Raw genomic sequence first — 16,470 nt, 5'->3', positions numbered from 1 at the left:
CCTCATCCTCCAGATCTCCTCTCCCATCCCTGCAGCCTAGCTCTCTTTCTCTCAGCGAGCCCAAGCTGCTCTCTCCTCATCCCCTGCAACCCAACCCTCTTTCTCTCCACGAGCGCCTCTCCCCTTCCCTGTCCATGACCTTCCCATCCCGGTCGGCGGAGCTGCTGTTGCTACGAAGGTCGGCGGTGCTGCAAAACGCCGGCGACGAGATCTCCGCGGCGACATCACTCCTGCATACCCCGCTTCATCCCGGCGTCGGAGTTGCAATGGACGCTTCACGCGGAGCCGTCGGGGTTGCTTTGGAGCTCCGCCGGGCTGCAATGGAGCTTGGCCGGAGTTGCAATGGAGCTTCGTCGGAGTCGTCGGTGTTGCGTTGGAGCTCCGTCGGGGCTGCAATGGAGCATGGCCGGAGTTGCAATGAAGCTTCACCGGAGCTTGGAGCTCCGCCGAAGCTGCAATGGAGCTTGGCAGGAGCTGCAATGGAGCTTCGCCGAAGCTTCGGTGATGTGTTGGAAGCTCCGCCGGAGTTGCAAAGGAGTTCGCCGGAGCGTTAGTGCTGCGGTTGGAGGTCCGCTGAAGCTGCAGTGGAGCTCACTGGACGCCGTCAGTGGCTCGGTGCTACGTTGGAGTCGGTCAGGGCTGCAATGGTGCTGCGCTCAAGCTGTCACACTAGACGCTGCTGTGACGTTGCTGTCATCCAATGGCCAGCAATGCGCTAATCGGACGGCTGAATAGGCGAATTTCTAATCATCCGGCTTATTTGTAGCACTCGCCATTGTAAAAACCACCTGCCGCGAACCCAAGCTATTGCTACATCCACCTTCACCATTCAACACCGAATTCTGTTCTCAAAACCCCAACGCCCCCAAAACGGCAAACGCTCCGTACCGCATTCTCGGCGTCATCGTCGTCGCCATGGCGGGCGCCGGCGGCAGGAGCAGGGAGCGGCTCACGTCGCGCGCGGAGGAGGCCGCGTGGGGCAAGCGGCGGAGGCAGAGGTGGGAGGTGGAGTTCGCGCGCTACTTCGCGAAGCCGCGGCGCGCCCCCTCGACGCCGCCGCCCCCCGGCCTCCGCTACATATCCCGCGGCAAGCAACTCCACCAGGGCACCTGGCTCCTGGCCGCATCCCCCGCCGCCCTCTGCATCTCTCGGCCCACCCACTCCTTCGCCGCCCGCGTCCTCACCGTCTCCATCGGCGACGTCGTCTACGTCCGTACCGCGCCGACCCCCTCCCCCCCTCCTCTTTTCATTTTCGAATGCGTTGCTACATGTTTGTTTGCTTGCCCTCTAGCTAAGCATGTTTGATGATCGCATTTGAAAAATGCTTGTTACTGCTGGGGTTAAGGTTTTTTCCGTGCGCCAACCCGTTTCTGCTGAATTAGGCCCTGTTTGATAGCAAAGTATTAAAAAAAACCGCAGTATCAGCAAACTACAATAATTTAGCCTGTAGGCATAAAATACCGTGGTTTTAACATAACAGAGTATTTTAGAGTATTATCACTACCGTTGAAGCTTTAGTTGATTTGGTTCTATAACTTTCTGCTCTTAGTTGATTTGGTTCTATAACTCAGAGGATTCTGGTTCCGAGCGCACGCATGGGTCGACCTGTGCACATGTGTAATTTGGCAGCTCTAAGATTGTTTCATTAGATCGAGCGGTTGGTGACCCAGGCACCCAGCATTGCTCTTCGATGTGTTGGTGCTCTGATATTGATTGTTTCAAGAGTTTGCGATATGGACTGTGTGTCTGTGCATTGTGTTGGAGCGTAAATAATACTATTAATCATGGTTGTTTGTTGGCTAGCACTTTGATTGTCACAACATTGCTAGACAGGATCATAGCCAGTTAACCACCTCTGGCTCTCAGTTGATTTTCCTCACGTTTGAAATAAAGTATGCATGTAGAACTGATTGATGCCCCAAATGTCACCCAAACAATTAATTCAGTGTTTGAGAGATTATGCTGTGTTGTATTTTGTTCGATTTAATGTCGTTTCCCTCAATTATTGCCTGTTCATATTTGTTTATTTTGTTGTAGCCAACCATGATGCTGCATCCTTTCATGTAGTATAGTTTTTCGTCATATTTTTGTATAACTGCATCGATCATTGTATTATGCGCAATTATATTCGTTGTGCATCAGTTTTACTATTTTAGTTTAGGACCTTTTGATTCTAGACGGAAACCTACAAATGTGCTGCATCTTATAGTTCTATTGGAAACAATGAATTACTCCACAATGGTAGAAAGGTGATGCGAGTGGAAGGCCACCAAAGGTGGAAGAACTCTCTGCATGGGTGTTACCCAGTAGTTCTCACTTTCATGTCACCGAACTGCTACACGTGGAGGAAAACACATACTACCTTGAATCATTTATGGGCTTTGGTCAGAGCAAGATTGACATTCATTGCATTATGGTCCCTAATAATGTATACAAGGGGCAACCCTTGAAATTCCTTGAGTTGAAAGTTTGAACTGAATTGTGTCGGATGAACAATTTCATGGTTGCATGTGGTATTGACGATTTGTGTTCATACCTAGTACTGCTCATCTGCCCACAAATTCTCCCACTGCTATAATTAATTTTTTACAATTCTTGATCTAATATTATTTGATAGAAGTTATGGAGGTTGGAGAAATGAGGATATGATGCGATCTTGAACACAATGTTTATTTCTGCTTCGTCATACATTCTCTTTTCTGTCCGAACAACTCAATGCTGAGGTCTATTTTCATGGCACAGGAGGAGCACTATGTGTCTATCCTCAACTTCTCATGGCCACAGGTTGCATGCGTGACAGAGTGCCCAGTTAGAGGGAGCAGGGTGGTGTTCGTGAGCTTTTGTGATAGGTCCAAACAGGCATGTTTCCTTGCATCGCTAAATGTGATTCTGATGACTGATTAGTTGAATGAAAAGGAATTTCTTTGTTGCAAATTGCTCACATGGATGTTTCTACACGCAAAATTACTTATATGAACACATTTCTATTGGCAAAATTTATATACCACCGATTTCTCTGCAGGTCCAGAAGTTTGCTGTACGTTTCCCTCGTCTCAGTGATGCAGAATCATTCTTGAATAGTGTGAAGGTGCAATTTTCTATCCTTCTGTTATCTTCAGATGCTGTTCATATGTGGCTCAGCACAGTTATGTAGGTCTCTGGAGACAATTCCGCATGCCATTCATACAAACTTCTTTCTTGTATTTGTGTTCATTGGAATGCTCTGTTGTGTTTTATGATTTCTGTCTCTGTATCCAGTGGCTTGCTAATAGTGTAGTACTGTTGACTGCTTTTTGTAGTACTGTTGTAGTGTTGTGACACCTTTTCATTTTATGTGCTTATTCTGCATGTGAACTTACTGTATAAGATAAACATGTTTTATCTTGTACATAAAAAAAATCTGAAGCAGTTTTAGATTCACAATAAATAAAATACTAGTAGAGGTTGATCAACAACCTTGAAAATACTCACGACCATTTCTTAAGTATTTAATTTGCACTTTTCTTGAAGGATTTTTTTTATCGATGGTAGACAGCGCCTCCCTGCTTACCTGCTTTAATGTGTGAACAGGAGTACCATAATGGACTGGATAAGACTATTTAGGATGATTTTCAGATTTTCACATACTGACTACGTGTTACTGAATTTCGCTTACATTTGTTGATCACTTTGTTGTGTGGTACTTTACTTATGCCATAACAGTGGTGCTAGTTACTATCTCTGCCCAATTTAGAATGCATTGGTGCAAGTTTGCTTACATGGGAGTCCAGTAATAATATTTACTATTGTGTTAGCTTAGATTTTCGTAAGAGTGATAGAGCAAGTAAAAATGAGTATTACTGTATTAGGCATGATTTTGCTTTCACTTTGTAAAGTATTATGTTCTCTCAAACACTAAATGCATTTGTTTGATGGACTTTAAAGGAACTCTCAAGCAACACCATGGATATCATGCCATCTGGAAGCGACTATATTCCTTCTAATGGACTTCAATACAGGTAATAAGTAAAGAAAATGATCACGTCTGTAGCTTGCGGGAATACTTCCTTTGCTAACATTATATTCTATGCCTAGGCCTGATGAAGCGGTAAGCTTTGAGGAGCCAACTTCTGATCACAGGACAGATGCACCTGCTGTTGGCTACCACATGGAACCAGATCAGCCTGTTCTTCAATCTCCCATTGCTACAAATATCAATAGCATCTACTCTGGTTTTCCCGAGGGTTACTCTGGCTTCCCTGAGGGCTACTCTGGTTTCGCTGAGGGTTACTCTGGTTCAGTTAAAATTGAGAGAGGTCGGCAAATCATGATAGGATAAATTGACATTGAAACCACAAATATCTTCATTTTGATTTTTGCTGGTCTATTATCAATAACTGTTCACACATATAACACAGATGGAGGACCCTTTCCAGCAACTATAACTGATCATGCTCCTGAAAAGGTAATGCTTGGTTATTTGTAAATCCCACAAGTGGTCTCTAAGGAGGTTTTCTTAATATTTGCAAATTTTGCAGGCCTACATACTGGACACTCGGCTTGATGGTACAGATAATTTTATTACATTGCTACTTTTTTTTGTGATGGTTTCATTCCATCTTTTTCTGACCTGTCAGCAATGCTTGTTGCTACTGCAGCTGCTGGTGGAAATTCGGTTGCTGATAAAGGAAAGGGTGCTGGTAAAGAGATTGATGTTAGTGACGTAACACGTGATATTTTGGCAGGGATAGAGGTATGTTGCTTGTCAAAATTGTTCTGCCTTGGTTGTTCTTCAAGCCTCCAGACCAACTTGTATGCCTAACATGTTCTGTTTTACTTTTACTGCTGTAGACATATGTGGGGGACGACTCTTTTCATGGTATGCTTTCTCTCCCTCTTCCCATGGGAATATTCTTGCACAGTAGTATGCTTGATAAATAACTGCCTTTCTTAGGCTGTTACTGACACATGCCAATTTGGAAAATTCCATGTATTTTTATTTATGTTAACTTTTTTTGCGAGGAATTATTTATGTTAACTAAACCTCGTTTCACACACTTGTATTGATCAAGCACTCTTGCTTCCCCTAGATATGCTGTCCAAGCTCGACAAAGCCATTGATGAACTGGGTGGTGACATGTTGCTTGCCTCTTGAACGCCGCTGAAAGGTCTTACTTGCCTCTGACAATATGTACAAATGTAATGGTAGTTCGCCTTAGTATGCCTAATATCCATGTCAGGTCTGCTCCTACAAGAAATACCTAAGATTATCCTTTATAGCTACAGTCCAGATGATAACATTGTGGGATTAGCCAGCAATATGATGTATGCTTTCTCTGATGTACTAGCACGTAGCATTGGTCGTAGTTCGACAGTTGACGAATTATTAATCCAGAAGCTTTAGACCTGGGCGTCCTTGACTGTTTCTGTAGGCTTGTTATTTCAAATTGAGGGTACGCTCTTTGTGTAGTATCCGTGTCGCGCGTTCTGTCATGTTGTTGCTTTTATGTGTGCCCGAGTACGGAATTCCTGGACTTATGGGAGCCTCTCGTATTTTTATTGCTTTTAGGGTAGAGCTTCTCATAGCTGCTTATTACCCAATGTTATTGGAGCGGTTTTGTTTAGCATGAAGCACATGGGCTCATTAGCCGGTCTAAGGAAGGGCAAAAGGTTATTCGGTTAACTGGGTTAGTGAAAAACATTGATGGGCATCCTGTAATGTATGACCGCCTGGAAAAAATCATCTCATTCTTTTTTTTAACATAAGATCATATCTCATTGATGGGCATCCTGTAATGCATGACCGCCTGGGCCAGCGAGATGGCATGCCACATCACACACCCTATAATTTCGTCGATATCTTTTATTATATGTTCAAACGCACAAGGCACCTTCAGTAACAATTTACATGTGACAACAACCTGACGAGCACCGGGCGTGCTTCATCCGCCCACCTGGTAAAGCCACCGAACCTCATTTCAGAGACATGCGTTTGTACTCCCTCATGGTGTTTGTGATGGCCTGCTCAACCGGCAGCCTTTCCATGCTCGAGGCGCCGTAGAATCCATGGACCCGGTTCGTGTTCTTCAGGACAAACTCCGCCTCTCGGGGCCCTGATATGGGACCTGATGGTGGAATTGTGCATCAGAATCACATGATTTATCAAGACACCATATCTGTTACTTGAGGCCTGCATAAAGCAGAGACTGCTTGCTTACCTCCATGGCAGAGAACAATGATGTCAGGGTTAACGCCGACTGCGGCATCGGCAATGGCTTGAACCCGGGCAACGCTGTCATCTAAAGTGGCGGCCGTCTTTGCGCCGATCGACCCAGCTGTTGTGAGGCCCATATGCGCGACTACGATGTGCGCTCCAGCCTTGGCCATGGCAGCGCCTTCTTCTGGGTTGAAAGCATACGGGGTCGTCAGGAAACCCATGCTGTGAGCCCTTGAGATCATCTCCACTTCCATGCTGGCAAAAGATCAAGATCAGTTTAACATAATCTCCTTGAACACGCACTCAAATGCGGAAGTTAGCACGATTTCAGAATTCAGACATGCAAATCTTCCCCTCAGCGGAAAAATAAATAACGAAAACTAACCATCATGAAGTCACTGAAACAGAAACTATATCCAAAATTCAGTACGGAATTTTTCATCTGCGCATTATATGTTCATGGCATGGATAGAACATGTATCTGAAAAATAAGGATGTGGTGAATCGATACCTGTAGCCCATTCCAGTTTCTTCCAAGTTCTGTCTGAAGTTCCCATCAAACAGACCAACCGTAGGGAAATTTTGGACACCACAAAATCCAATGGCTTCTAGTTGTTTAAGAAAGTAATCCATTCTACGAAATGGATCGGTAGCGCAAACCCCAGCAAGAACAGGGACTTCTTTAACGACCTAAATTAGCATCTCGTTAACTTCCAGCTATACTCAAGTCAGTTGTCAGGAAAACAAAAGAATGAACTCCGTTACTAAAAACAACTTACAGGCAACACTTCATTGGCCATCTCAAGTACAATTGCATTTGCGTCAGCAAATGGTAGGAGCCCTGCTAATGACCCCCTTCCAGCCATTCGGAACCGCCCGGAATTGTACAGCACAATCAGATCAACCCCACCAGCTTCTTCAAACTTCGCAGATATGCCCGTGCCAGCACCGGCTCCAATTATAGGAATACCCTCACCGATTTGTTGCTTTAATTTATGTAGTATTGACTTTGTCTTTTGCAAAGTTTCTGTCAGCATTGAAGTGTAAGCAATTAGAATCATTAGGGCATAGAATTGTGTCAATAGATCTCAAGAACTGAAATGAATGACGAACACCCTTTAACATGTCGTGCCAAACAAGGAGACAATGAGCTGAAAATAAAATTATGAAATTTATGTAACTTGTGTGGTATCACGTGAGGGTTCAGAATGCTTATTATACCCTAGAATCTAACGCCGAACTTCTGACCTTTCACAGTTATTTCATCCGTGCACACCGGTACTATAATGTGTAATATCATTAGAGTCTTGACATTGCCCCTTTGTAAAATCATACTGTACTGCAAAATAGACTAAAACTTAGTGCACTTAGTAGCAGCTGAGGTTAATCCTAATTTGTCTGCAAACACGTGAGGTGACATCGAACATTTATGATCCGGCACAGTAGAGAGGTAATAGGTGACGATAGCATTAAGTATTTGGTGATTGATATCATAAAAGTTAGGCATGTGCGCCGAGCTCGTCCCATGTGCATGTTGAGCTCATCCCCAGCTACCTTGAGTTTCTTGAGGACTACATGATTCCTTTGAAACACAATGGAATCTCTTTATAGAGACTTCTGTTCCCAAGTCAGAACTGTGCCTAAGTGCTGGCACCATTTCTGTGCGTCCTTGGGCCAGTGCCTGCGGTCTTCCCCAAGACAACCCCATAATAATTACATGATACTAAGACTAGAGAAAGGTGGACAACATCAAACGGTGAAGCGTACTACAGATTCTTGAAGCACGGCCCCAAAGGAGTTGTCACTCACAACTATCTTGACCTCTTGGATCATCGGAGACACAGAAATTGTGACAAAAGCCTAGGTATGAAGCATGAGAATAAAAACGAAATAAGAACTTCACCCTGAAGGATTTTCTGTAAGGTGGCATAGCAGATAACAAGGTACATACCAGATAACCTTCCACAATTTTTTTATAAGAAACTAAAACAAGTGATTCAATAAAAAGTCTGTTTGTGTGGGCATAATAAAATTTGGGCGCATAAGATGGGAACAGAATCACCGCTAACCTGGTCTTGCATCAGGGAAATCCACGGGGGGTCTCCATATGATAGAACTATCTGAAGTCTTCTGTCCTGAAGAAGCTTCTTTTTCATTTGTGTCTTGCTTTGGTAGGACCATGTTGTTTTTCTGAGTTGTGGTACTAGATGGCTTTATATCCATGCTCAAGAATGCATCCACCAAGGCGTTGGCAAATTCAGGATCGTTTATATGATAAGGAAGCAGCTTCACCTGTCAACAAGCCAATCAACTTAGTTCATTCGATGACCCTTTGTATCCATACTCTAGCGATGCAACTAACATATTATGTAACATGAAGAAACCTGTCTGTTCTCAGTTTTGACAAGACGAGTATTTAACTCATCCAAGAGTGCAGATGTAGCCTCAGGATCATAAAACGGCATTCCAGGTGCATCTATTGCAGAGATGCCCTTCTGTGGAAGGCAAACAGTAACTGTAGATAAAGATTTGTTCAGCTTGTCAGCAATAAACTGAGCAAATTTCTTGTTCTCCTCCACGGTCGTCCGCATCAACGAAATCTGAAAAAATTAGATGGTCTTTTACTCACCGCAAGAAAACTAGGAAATGTGAAATCCTCATAAACAGCGGCAATAAAGTACATACTTGTAAGGTACTCCCTCCGTAAAGAAATATAAGAGCGTTTAGATCACTAAAGTAGTGATCTAAACGCTCTTATATTTCTTTAAAGAGGGAGTAGTAATTACAGCTTGCGTGTAACAGATGGATTTTCTCAACTGAACATGATGATTCCAATCCTATTCTTATTAGGACTCAAACAGGTGTGGTACCCAGAGGAATCCTAGTCAGGACACGTAGTCTACTTGCTTTAGAAGAGGACCGGTGGGAGCCTATATAAACTCTTGAGGAGATGGCCAACTGATCTCAACGCAAGCAATTGCGCAAATCAAACCAAGGTCAAAGAAAGAGAGGATTAGGTGCTATGTTCCATTAGCTCAATATTCGTTTATAGAGACAGGATCCAAGGGTCCCAAAAGATCTGAGAGGGTTGTGGAAACTGCTGAGTGACAATCCCTTGTACTCTTCTGAGGTCATGCTCTTGTGCTTGAAAAATCAGCAGCCGGGTTTGCCAAGTTTTCTCGTTTGCGTAATTCGGCCGTGTGGTCATTATTTCGGTATGCTCTATCACGTTCATGTTCCCTGTGCACGCTCATGCCGAATCTCACAAATTTGGATCACATTCTTGGGCAGTGCATAAGAATAGTATTCAAGTATAACAATAGATGTTTCTTCAGAGATAAGATACTGTTTTAGGGATAGGTTGGGTTGTCAGAAATAGTGTTTGACTAGACTACGTCTCGTCTATTGATTTACTTGTCAGAGACTCCTGTTTAGAAGGACAAGTGTTGTGTGGTTCAGACTAAGCAAAAAAAAAATTTGATGCGAATTCTTCCTTCATCCTACCCCTCTCCTATATATCTACGTACATATATCCACAACCTTACTCTTGGTAGCATAATAGCATTGTCTGTAATGATATCCTAGCGTATTAATCTGGTAAACATATCATTGTGATAACCTAACAATATATTTAGCGAACATGTACATCATAAATAAAAATTGGCAAAGACCAAGTAAATTTAGGAAACAAAACAAGGTCCAAAATAGGAAAATAATGCTATGTGTAACCTGTTCATTATGTATGTGGATCTTTCTGTCTGAGAAAGCAGCAGGTATTGTATCATGAGCTCCAAAGTTAACCATATCCAAGGCCCCAACACTGAGAACCAGAGGGATCTTTTTATCTATAGCCGCATCAAACCTGGTCTCATCACATGCCATGATACCGCCAACAATGTGATCTGCAACTTCTGTTGTTGTTATGTCCAACACACCCTACATGCAACCAAATGGAATTAAGATGAAAAACTCTACAGACAGTAAATTAACACCAGTGAGTTTCTGCCTGGCAATGAGTTTATCATCAGAGTTCATGAGCTGAAAAACATAGTTTCCACAAGAACAAAATCTTACAGAAAAATAGACAAGGACAAAAATGTACAAAACCACATGAAAGTATTAATTACCTGTATGAAACCACCTCTAACTAGTTCTTCCATTGCTTTGCCTCCGACACCAGTGGCATGGAATACAAGCGTCTCATACCCTTCTTTGTTCAGTCTATGTTTGACCGCATTTGCACATTGTGTGGTAACACCAAACATTGTAATTCCAACAGTCAGCTTTGTGTCTGTTTCATCTGATTCACTGGAAGCCATTAATATCCCACATACCATTCCGGCAACGGCTGAAGCAGCATTCGACAATATAACACGGCTGACACTGTTTATTCCGCATATGTCAACAACTGAAGGAAACAATACCAAGTCAGATGTTCCAACATAGGGTGCAGTATTGCCACTAGCAACAGTGGATACAATAAGCTTAGGCACTCCGAGTGGTAGGGATCTTAGAGCAGGAGCAATTAGTGCGGTTCCTCCACTTCCTCCTAGGCCAACAGCAGCAACCAGGGTGCCGGCCTCATATCTGTTTTTCAGAAAGCTCTGAAGGGCCTTTGACATAAGCGCAATCGCTTCACCTCTGTCATCTGGAAGATCTTGTTGGCTGGAATCCGGATAGCATGAGAGAACTGTATCTCTTGCAATAACTGCAATGTCTTTAGAATCTTGTGTTGGTACTGTTTTAGTTGTGGAGACATCCACTATGCTCACTTTAACCTACCATTTCAATAGACCACATGTTATGCCCGAGTTGGCGCAGAAAATACTAAATCTACAGGACAACTCCAAGGGTGCACTACACACAGGTGCACATAAAGATGTGTCCTGCTTCAGAAGTTTGGATACTCCAATGTTTAACCACGACAAGAATTATGGAACGGAGGGAGTAGCGAATGATTGTCTATTACTGAGAGTAGACAATCGATATTTAAGGCTATTGTATGTGGATAACACAAATTAATGAAGGACTCATGTGCTCTGAGCCTTAAGCAGGAAATGTACTTTCGTGAAAGTTGTATAAGAACTCCTTGGGCAAAACATTAGACATGGCATCTGCTGTCACCTGCTCAATAAGCAGCTACAGTGAATTTCCATAGGCTAAGAACCCAACACGATTGCTAAACTGGAAGAGCGCATGATCACATGATTTCGTTAAACTTGTCTCAAACCTAGAAGCATCGCTCTTTTTATGATATGGCAATCCCAGAATTACCAACCGGAAATATAATAACTAGTTCCAAGAACACAAGATGACAAATAGTACAATCTATATGTTACCCTGCTACTGTAGTTCCCAATGCTATGACGCAGTTTGCACGTTCAGAGAAGGAACTCCGGTTTCTGCGTTCAGTGAAGGAATACTCCCTCAAAACTGCACTGTAGTTCTAATTTCTAAAGTAGGTGACAACGCCAAACCTTGTGGGAACAAATGAATAGAATGGATGCGTGTTAACTCCTTTCTGGATTGAGAACCGACGATCGCTTCAAGTATACGAATGGAAATCAAATTGCGGATAACTGAACTCCTCACCTAGTTGCACGCGGGGACGAGAAGATAGGCGGCCAGTGTAAGCGTAGCAGTACCTTTGGGGCGGAGGCGGCGAGGCTGGAGCGGAGGCGAGTGGCGAGGAAGAGCAGCTCCTCCAGCTTGGTGTCGGCCGTCCCGATGCAGAGCACCTCCATTGCCGACGCCTCGGAGCAGAGATCGGGAGCTCAGCAGGGGGAACCGTGGGATGGGTGGATCATGGCCCATGGGTTGGTGCGTGTATATGGGTAGGCTGGTAGGCAGCTGGGGACGGGCAAACAGTGGAAATGAGGTGTGTTGACTTGCATAGCGGTGTCGTGTGCCTCGCTACCGGCGCCACGTTGGGCACGGCGGGGACAGAGGGGTGGGTGGTGCTGGGGCCTGATTTGGGATCGGATTGCGATTCTCCGATCTCCACGGCTGGCGATTTGCTCCGTTGTAGAGCGTCTCTGCCGTTCGCCTAAATTCCTAATTATTTTTTCTAGTATATATTGACAGGCTTCAAAAACTTTACCCCAAAAACCTTTTTACCATCAAATCTCATTGAAAAAAACCATTTTCTATTTATATTAATCTATTTACATAATAATATATTATATAAATTTTATTTATGCTCCATACGTTGTTGCGGAATCGGTTGCTATTATTTAAATGAGATTTGATGGTATGAAACATTAGCTTTTATATTAACAATAGGGGTATCTCCAACGCCCTCCATCAAATCGCTCGTAAACGTCCGAACCGCGTGGTCCGAACACTTTGAGCCCTCCAACGTCGTCTACCAATCGTCCACGGACCTGTTCGCACGTCCAAATTCCCACAAATCGGAAGAAAACGTGGACGAGCTTCCTACCATCGATCACATTTGGCATCATAAGGCTAATCTGAATTTCTTAGGATTTTACCATGGCTACAAATATGGTTGGTAGTGCAAGTGACAAAAAAGCACTTTACATAGGTTATGAAGAAAAATAATTTTAGGCATCAAGGCTAGGGCTGAAATTTGTACAGAGTTCTTATATGGCATATGAAAGCTACCATAATTTTATGGGGGTTTGATCTGGTCTAGAAATATAAGCTCTAGTACAAAAGTGTAATTTGGCTAATTTGGAAGGTTACAAAGGAAGGGCATTTTATAGGATGATCTTGGGGATGAAACTTTTACCAAAGATCAACATTGGTATAAAAATGCTATACTGAATTATGAGAATTTTGACAGGGCCATAAATATGATTTAAATTTTTTTCCCCAAAAAGGGCAGGAAAGAAATAATTAAAAATGAGATATATTGACCAAGGCTGGCCAATATAATTATATATCTGGACTTTGCAAGTCCCAGTGAGTGTCTAAGAATTTTGGTGGAATCATCTCATGTCTAGAAATGGTAGCTCCTTTGTAATGCTAGGAAGAAAAGAATCATTCCCAAATATGAAAAGTAGGTTTTAACAAAGAAGGAATAAAGATTTGATGAATTCCAGGCATTGAAATATGGGCAACAATATTCCTTGGATGTAGGATCAACCACGGCAAGCTCAAGTTTCATCTCATACCAAATTCCAAGTTTCAAATAGATCCCAAAAAAGACAGAAGACAGAACAAAGTAAAAAAAATCTCAATTCAGCTTTTTGGCGTGTGACACTTATTCATCATTTAACAAAATGGCAAAGTAAAATATCTAAATCAATTATTTAATTAATGCAGTAATGCTTATGATGCAAAAATTAAATAACAAACAATTTCTAATTTGGCGTAAACCCCCGGGCTGTTACATACGGTATCATGTTCCATCAAGCTAAAATTTCCAAATTTATACAACCTCAGTTTATATATTCTAAGCTCAAGGGAATGCAAGATGCATTCCTCACATGATTGAGGTCTCACACTATTACGTAATTCACGTGCCATTCTAATAAAAATACACAACCTCCAACATTTATTCAAAGTATATGAATATTGGGGACGATAGGATTTAGGAGTTTAAAGGAACCTATTTAGGTATTCATCCACGGTAATGTAAGGCACATCAGGGTAAAGCTGAGTGGCTTCAACTCCAAATGATGGGTCGATCTCAAAGTTAGTGTGGTCCCCCTTCAACCAGACAGAGTGGCTGATTGCCAGTGGTACACTCAGCGGCCCTGACGACTCGGAAACATACCCGAGAGAGCAAAATCAGTACAAAAGATAAGTATAGACGGCAACTACAACATTATGAGAGAAAAAAAGGCTTTTACTCTGACCTTGAATCTTCTTCAGGAGTTCGTCTTCTGGGAGGTACACCCTCTCAAGTGTCTTACCAAGTTTCTTCTCCCAGAGTGAGACAAGCTCGTTATGGGACAAAGTGTTGCTTGGTGGCCTCAGATACAGGATTTTGTTCAGGGTCCTTGGATCATCTACAGCTTTAATAGTGTAGGTTCCCACGTCTTCTTCCGCCGTAAAGACTCCTATTGTCGAAAATACACACATAAGAGTGCAGCCATAATCCCATTCCTTGTTTGATTTAAATTCCGTTCTCAAAATAGAGATTAATTTCTCATATCGTAAAGCTGAACAATCATATTAAGGGCATCTTGATCAGATCTACCTTTTACATTTCCATCACCCATAATGAGAACCTTCTCAGTTGGAGGCTCCGTGACCCCAATCTGCGCAAGGCTTCGCAAGAAACGACCAGCAAAGAAGTTGGAAGAGACATATGTGTAGGGAATTCCCTCAGCCTCAATGGCACGCCTTATACGAGCTTTCCCACCGAATACTGTCTTTGCAGGTTCAACTGCATGGTTACGATCCACATCATTACCATACTCTGATGGGAAGAATCTCTGCAAGAAGCTCATCAATATCAGAGTTCAGTAAGAACTGCTGTAGAAAAATAATAATGACACGAGGAATGCATGGTATCAGTCTATCAGATATGAAAAGGGGCACATTCAACATGTTTTGAACAAAATAACCACAACTAATTCCCGTCCATCTTTATGATTTTTTTGTCCACCATGTTGTGGAAGGCAGGGAACAGCCTAAGTGTCAAACCAGTTTCTTAGTACCAAAATGACTAGTGTTCTCATCAGCAAAATACGAATACTTGAAGAAAATGCAATTCACAAATTGTTTCACATAAAAGAGTTTAGGGTGCACAGTTCGTTGCAATTTACAGGCCATCATTTAACAGTTTTGCATAACCATCAATAACAAAGAAATTTCGAACTATATTATCAGCTAAAGTATTCACAGTAAGCCATAAGGTGTGCGCACGTAACAATTTGATATTGATGATTGGGACTTTGGAAATTACCTTTACATGCCCAACTTCCTTAATTGCCGAGATAATGAGAGTTTGATCCGGTAGCTGTTGATAACCCACGGCCGAGATCACAACATCTGCTGATTTAATGGCTGTCACCAGGCTCTCATGATCATACATATCACCCTAATGATCCAACAGTAATGTAACAGTTATACATCACTATCCAATCAAACTTATATCTTGAGGTCATTATTTTAGTAATCAACACGGGGTAACGACACAATCAGGGATGGCTATCATCCTTGCCAACATTATAGTTTAGTCTTGGATGGCATGAAAGGTCGTTGACTGGCCGCCGCCTTATGAAAACATTTCAGTATTTTATCTAATAGGACAACGACTGTGTTACAAAATATGTCTTTTGTCCCCAGCAAATTGGGGCTTGAACACTGGAGAATCTTAAAAAGCCTAGCAGATTTGATAAAGATGAATTCTGTACATAATCCAAGCAAATCACCTAATCTTTACTTTCTTGAAGCCATCTTACATGACTGTTTATTTGATCGACTGAATCGAACAGAATGAAAGGGCTCCTTGCTCTAGCATATTTCTAAGATTTTTTTTTCGTCTGAAACCTCGAAATTCCTTGATTTCTGTCTTGTTGAATTTATCTATTTTAACCGGGCTAATCCCCTTTCCATTACTCTCATATCTGTCTTGTTCATAGATATGCCACAACAGAAACCAAGTTCGCTGCTTTGTTTAGCACTCGCGCACCGCACATGGGACAAGAAGAAAAAAGAAAGCCGCCATGAAGCAATCCAGAGAATTTCTTATCACTGTTTCTGCTATCATTCTGACCCAAAATGGCGCACCATCCTTAGTGAATGGGCCATGAAGAGGAGACAGCAACACTAAGAACGGTGCGAATGGTGCTAGGTTTAACAACAGGAGAGAAGGTTTCTTCGTAATCAATTCCTTGTTGCTGAGAAAAGCCACGACAAACCCACCTGGCTTTATATCGTGAGAGGCTCCCATCGGAGTGGAACTTTTGGCGAAAAATCCATTTGCCAGAAACAATATTTGTATTGGGAGGACGAGGAACAAGTTGCCAGGTGTTGTTTTGAAGTAAAGCATTATATTCTTCTTGCATGGCAGCGGCCCAATTGGGATCAAGTAGAGCAGTTTTGTAATTCTTTGGAAGAGAAGTGAGAGATACGGAGGTATGAAGGTTTAGGCGGTCTTGGGGTTGATGAAATCTTGATTTGGCCCTAGTACGCATGCGATGATAATTAATCGGGGCTGCTGTAGGAATAGCACGAGGGGGTAAGGTGGGTACTGGTGAGTCCGGCGCAGCGGAAGAGTCGGACGAAGGAGTAGGGCTGGGTGGTGGAGTGGGAGCAGGGCTGGGTGGTGGAGTGGGAGGAGGGGCCGGGGGTGTTGG

The 16,470-nt window shown here is 42.8% G+C and overlaps 3 protein-coding genes across 3 annotated transcripts in view; 1 reads left to right on the top strand and 2 right to left on the bottom strand.

The window, feature by feature from the left end:
• LOC123166151 (protein POOR HOMOLOGOUS SYNAPSIS 1) lies at positions 1-5,448 on the top strand. The gene is made up of 10 exons (XM_044583920.1): positions 1-1,209; positions 2,743-2,859; positions 3,023-3,088; positions 3,925-3,998; positions 4,075-4,295; positions 4,398-4,444; positions 4,518-4,545; positions 4,638-4,732; positions 4,831-4,858; positions 5,070-5,448. The coding sequence occupies exons 1-10, from the start codon at positions 916-918 to the stop codon at positions 5,132-5,134; spliced, it is 1,035 nt and encodes a 344-aa protein (XP_044439855.1). The 5' UTR covers positions 1-915; the 3' UTR covers positions 5,135-5,448.
• A 252-nt stretch (positions 5,449-5,700) lies between these two features.
• LOC123166150 (toMV susceptible protein tm-1(GCR26)) lies at positions 5,701-12,147 on the bottom strand. The gene is made up of 9 exons (XM_044583919.1): positions 11,842-12,147; positions 10,324-10,974; positions 9,926-10,132; positions 8,581-8,796; positions 8,266-8,488; positions 6,976-7,223; positions 6,708-6,886; positions 6,198-6,451; positions 5,701-6,104 (listed from the first exon to the last, which is right to left on the bottom strand). The coding sequence occupies exons 1-9, from the start codon at positions 11,938-11,940 to the stop codon at positions 5,953-5,955; spliced, it is 2,229 nt and encodes a 742-aa protein (XP_044439854.1). The 5' UTR covers positions 11,941-12,147; the 3' UTR covers positions 5,701-5,952.
• A 1,356-nt stretch (positions 12,148-13,503) lies between these two features.
• The window catches only part of LOC123167905 (phenylcoumaran benzylic ether reductase Pyrc5), a 6,130-nt gene continuing 3,163 nt past the window's right edge, over positions 13,504-16,470 (bottom strand). The window contains exons 2-5 of the mRNA XM_044585768.1: positions 15,075-15,209; positions 14,364-14,601; positions 14,020-14,223; positions 13,504-13,917 (exon numbers count right to left, since the gene is read on the bottom strand). Coding sequence (XP_044441703.1) covers positions 13,760-13,917; positions 14,020-14,223; positions 14,364-14,601; positions 15,075-15,209 — 735 coding nt within the window. The 3' untranslated portion in view covers positions 13,504-13,759. The remainder of the gene's footprint in view (positions 13,918-14,019; positions 14,224-14,363; positions 14,602-15,074; positions 15,210-16,470) is intronic.

This window comes from Triticum aestivum, chromosome 7D (assembly GCF_018294505.1).
Source record: "Triticum aestivum cultivar Chinese Spring chromosome 7D, IWGSC CS RefSeq v2.1, whole genome shotgun sequence".
Taxonomy (NCBI): Eukaryota; Viridiplantae; Streptophyta; class Magnoliopsida; order Poales; family Poaceae; genus Triticum; species Triticum aestivum.
Note: the sequence above shows the minus strand (reverse complement) of the source record. Positions and strands in the feature narration are given on the sequence as shown.

What these genes read in the sequence shown, in the direction of transcription:
- LOC123166150 (XM_044583919.1), bottom strand. Translation starts at nt 11,940, where the DNA reads ATGGAGGTGCTCTGCATCGGGACGGCCGACACCAAGCTGGAGGAGCTG. An exon ending in TCCACATACATAATGAACAG is followed by an intron (nt 8,797 to 9,925) that starts GTTACACATAGC and finishes TAATTTTTTCAG; the next exon opens with ATTTCGTTGATGCGGACGAC. An exon ending in GAAACTGGAATGGGCTACAG is followed by an intron (nt 6,452 to 6,707) that starts GTATCGATTCAC and finishes ATCTTTTGCCAG; the next exon opens with CATGGAAGTGGAGATGATCT.
- LOC123166151 (XM_044583920.1), top strand. Translation starts at nt 916, where the DNA reads ATGGCGGGCGCCGGCGGCAGGAGCAGGGAGCGGCTCACGTCGCGCGCG. An exon ending in TTTGTGATAGGTCCAAACAG is followed by an intron (nt 2,860 to 3,022) that starts GCATGTTTCCTT and finishes ATTTCTCTGCAG; the next exon opens with GTCCAGAAGTTTGCTGTACG. An exon ending in ATATTTTGGCAGGGATAGAG is followed by an intron (nt 4,733 to 4,830) that starts GTATGTTGCTTG and finishes TTACTGCTGTAG; the next exon opens with ACATATGTGGGGGACGACTC.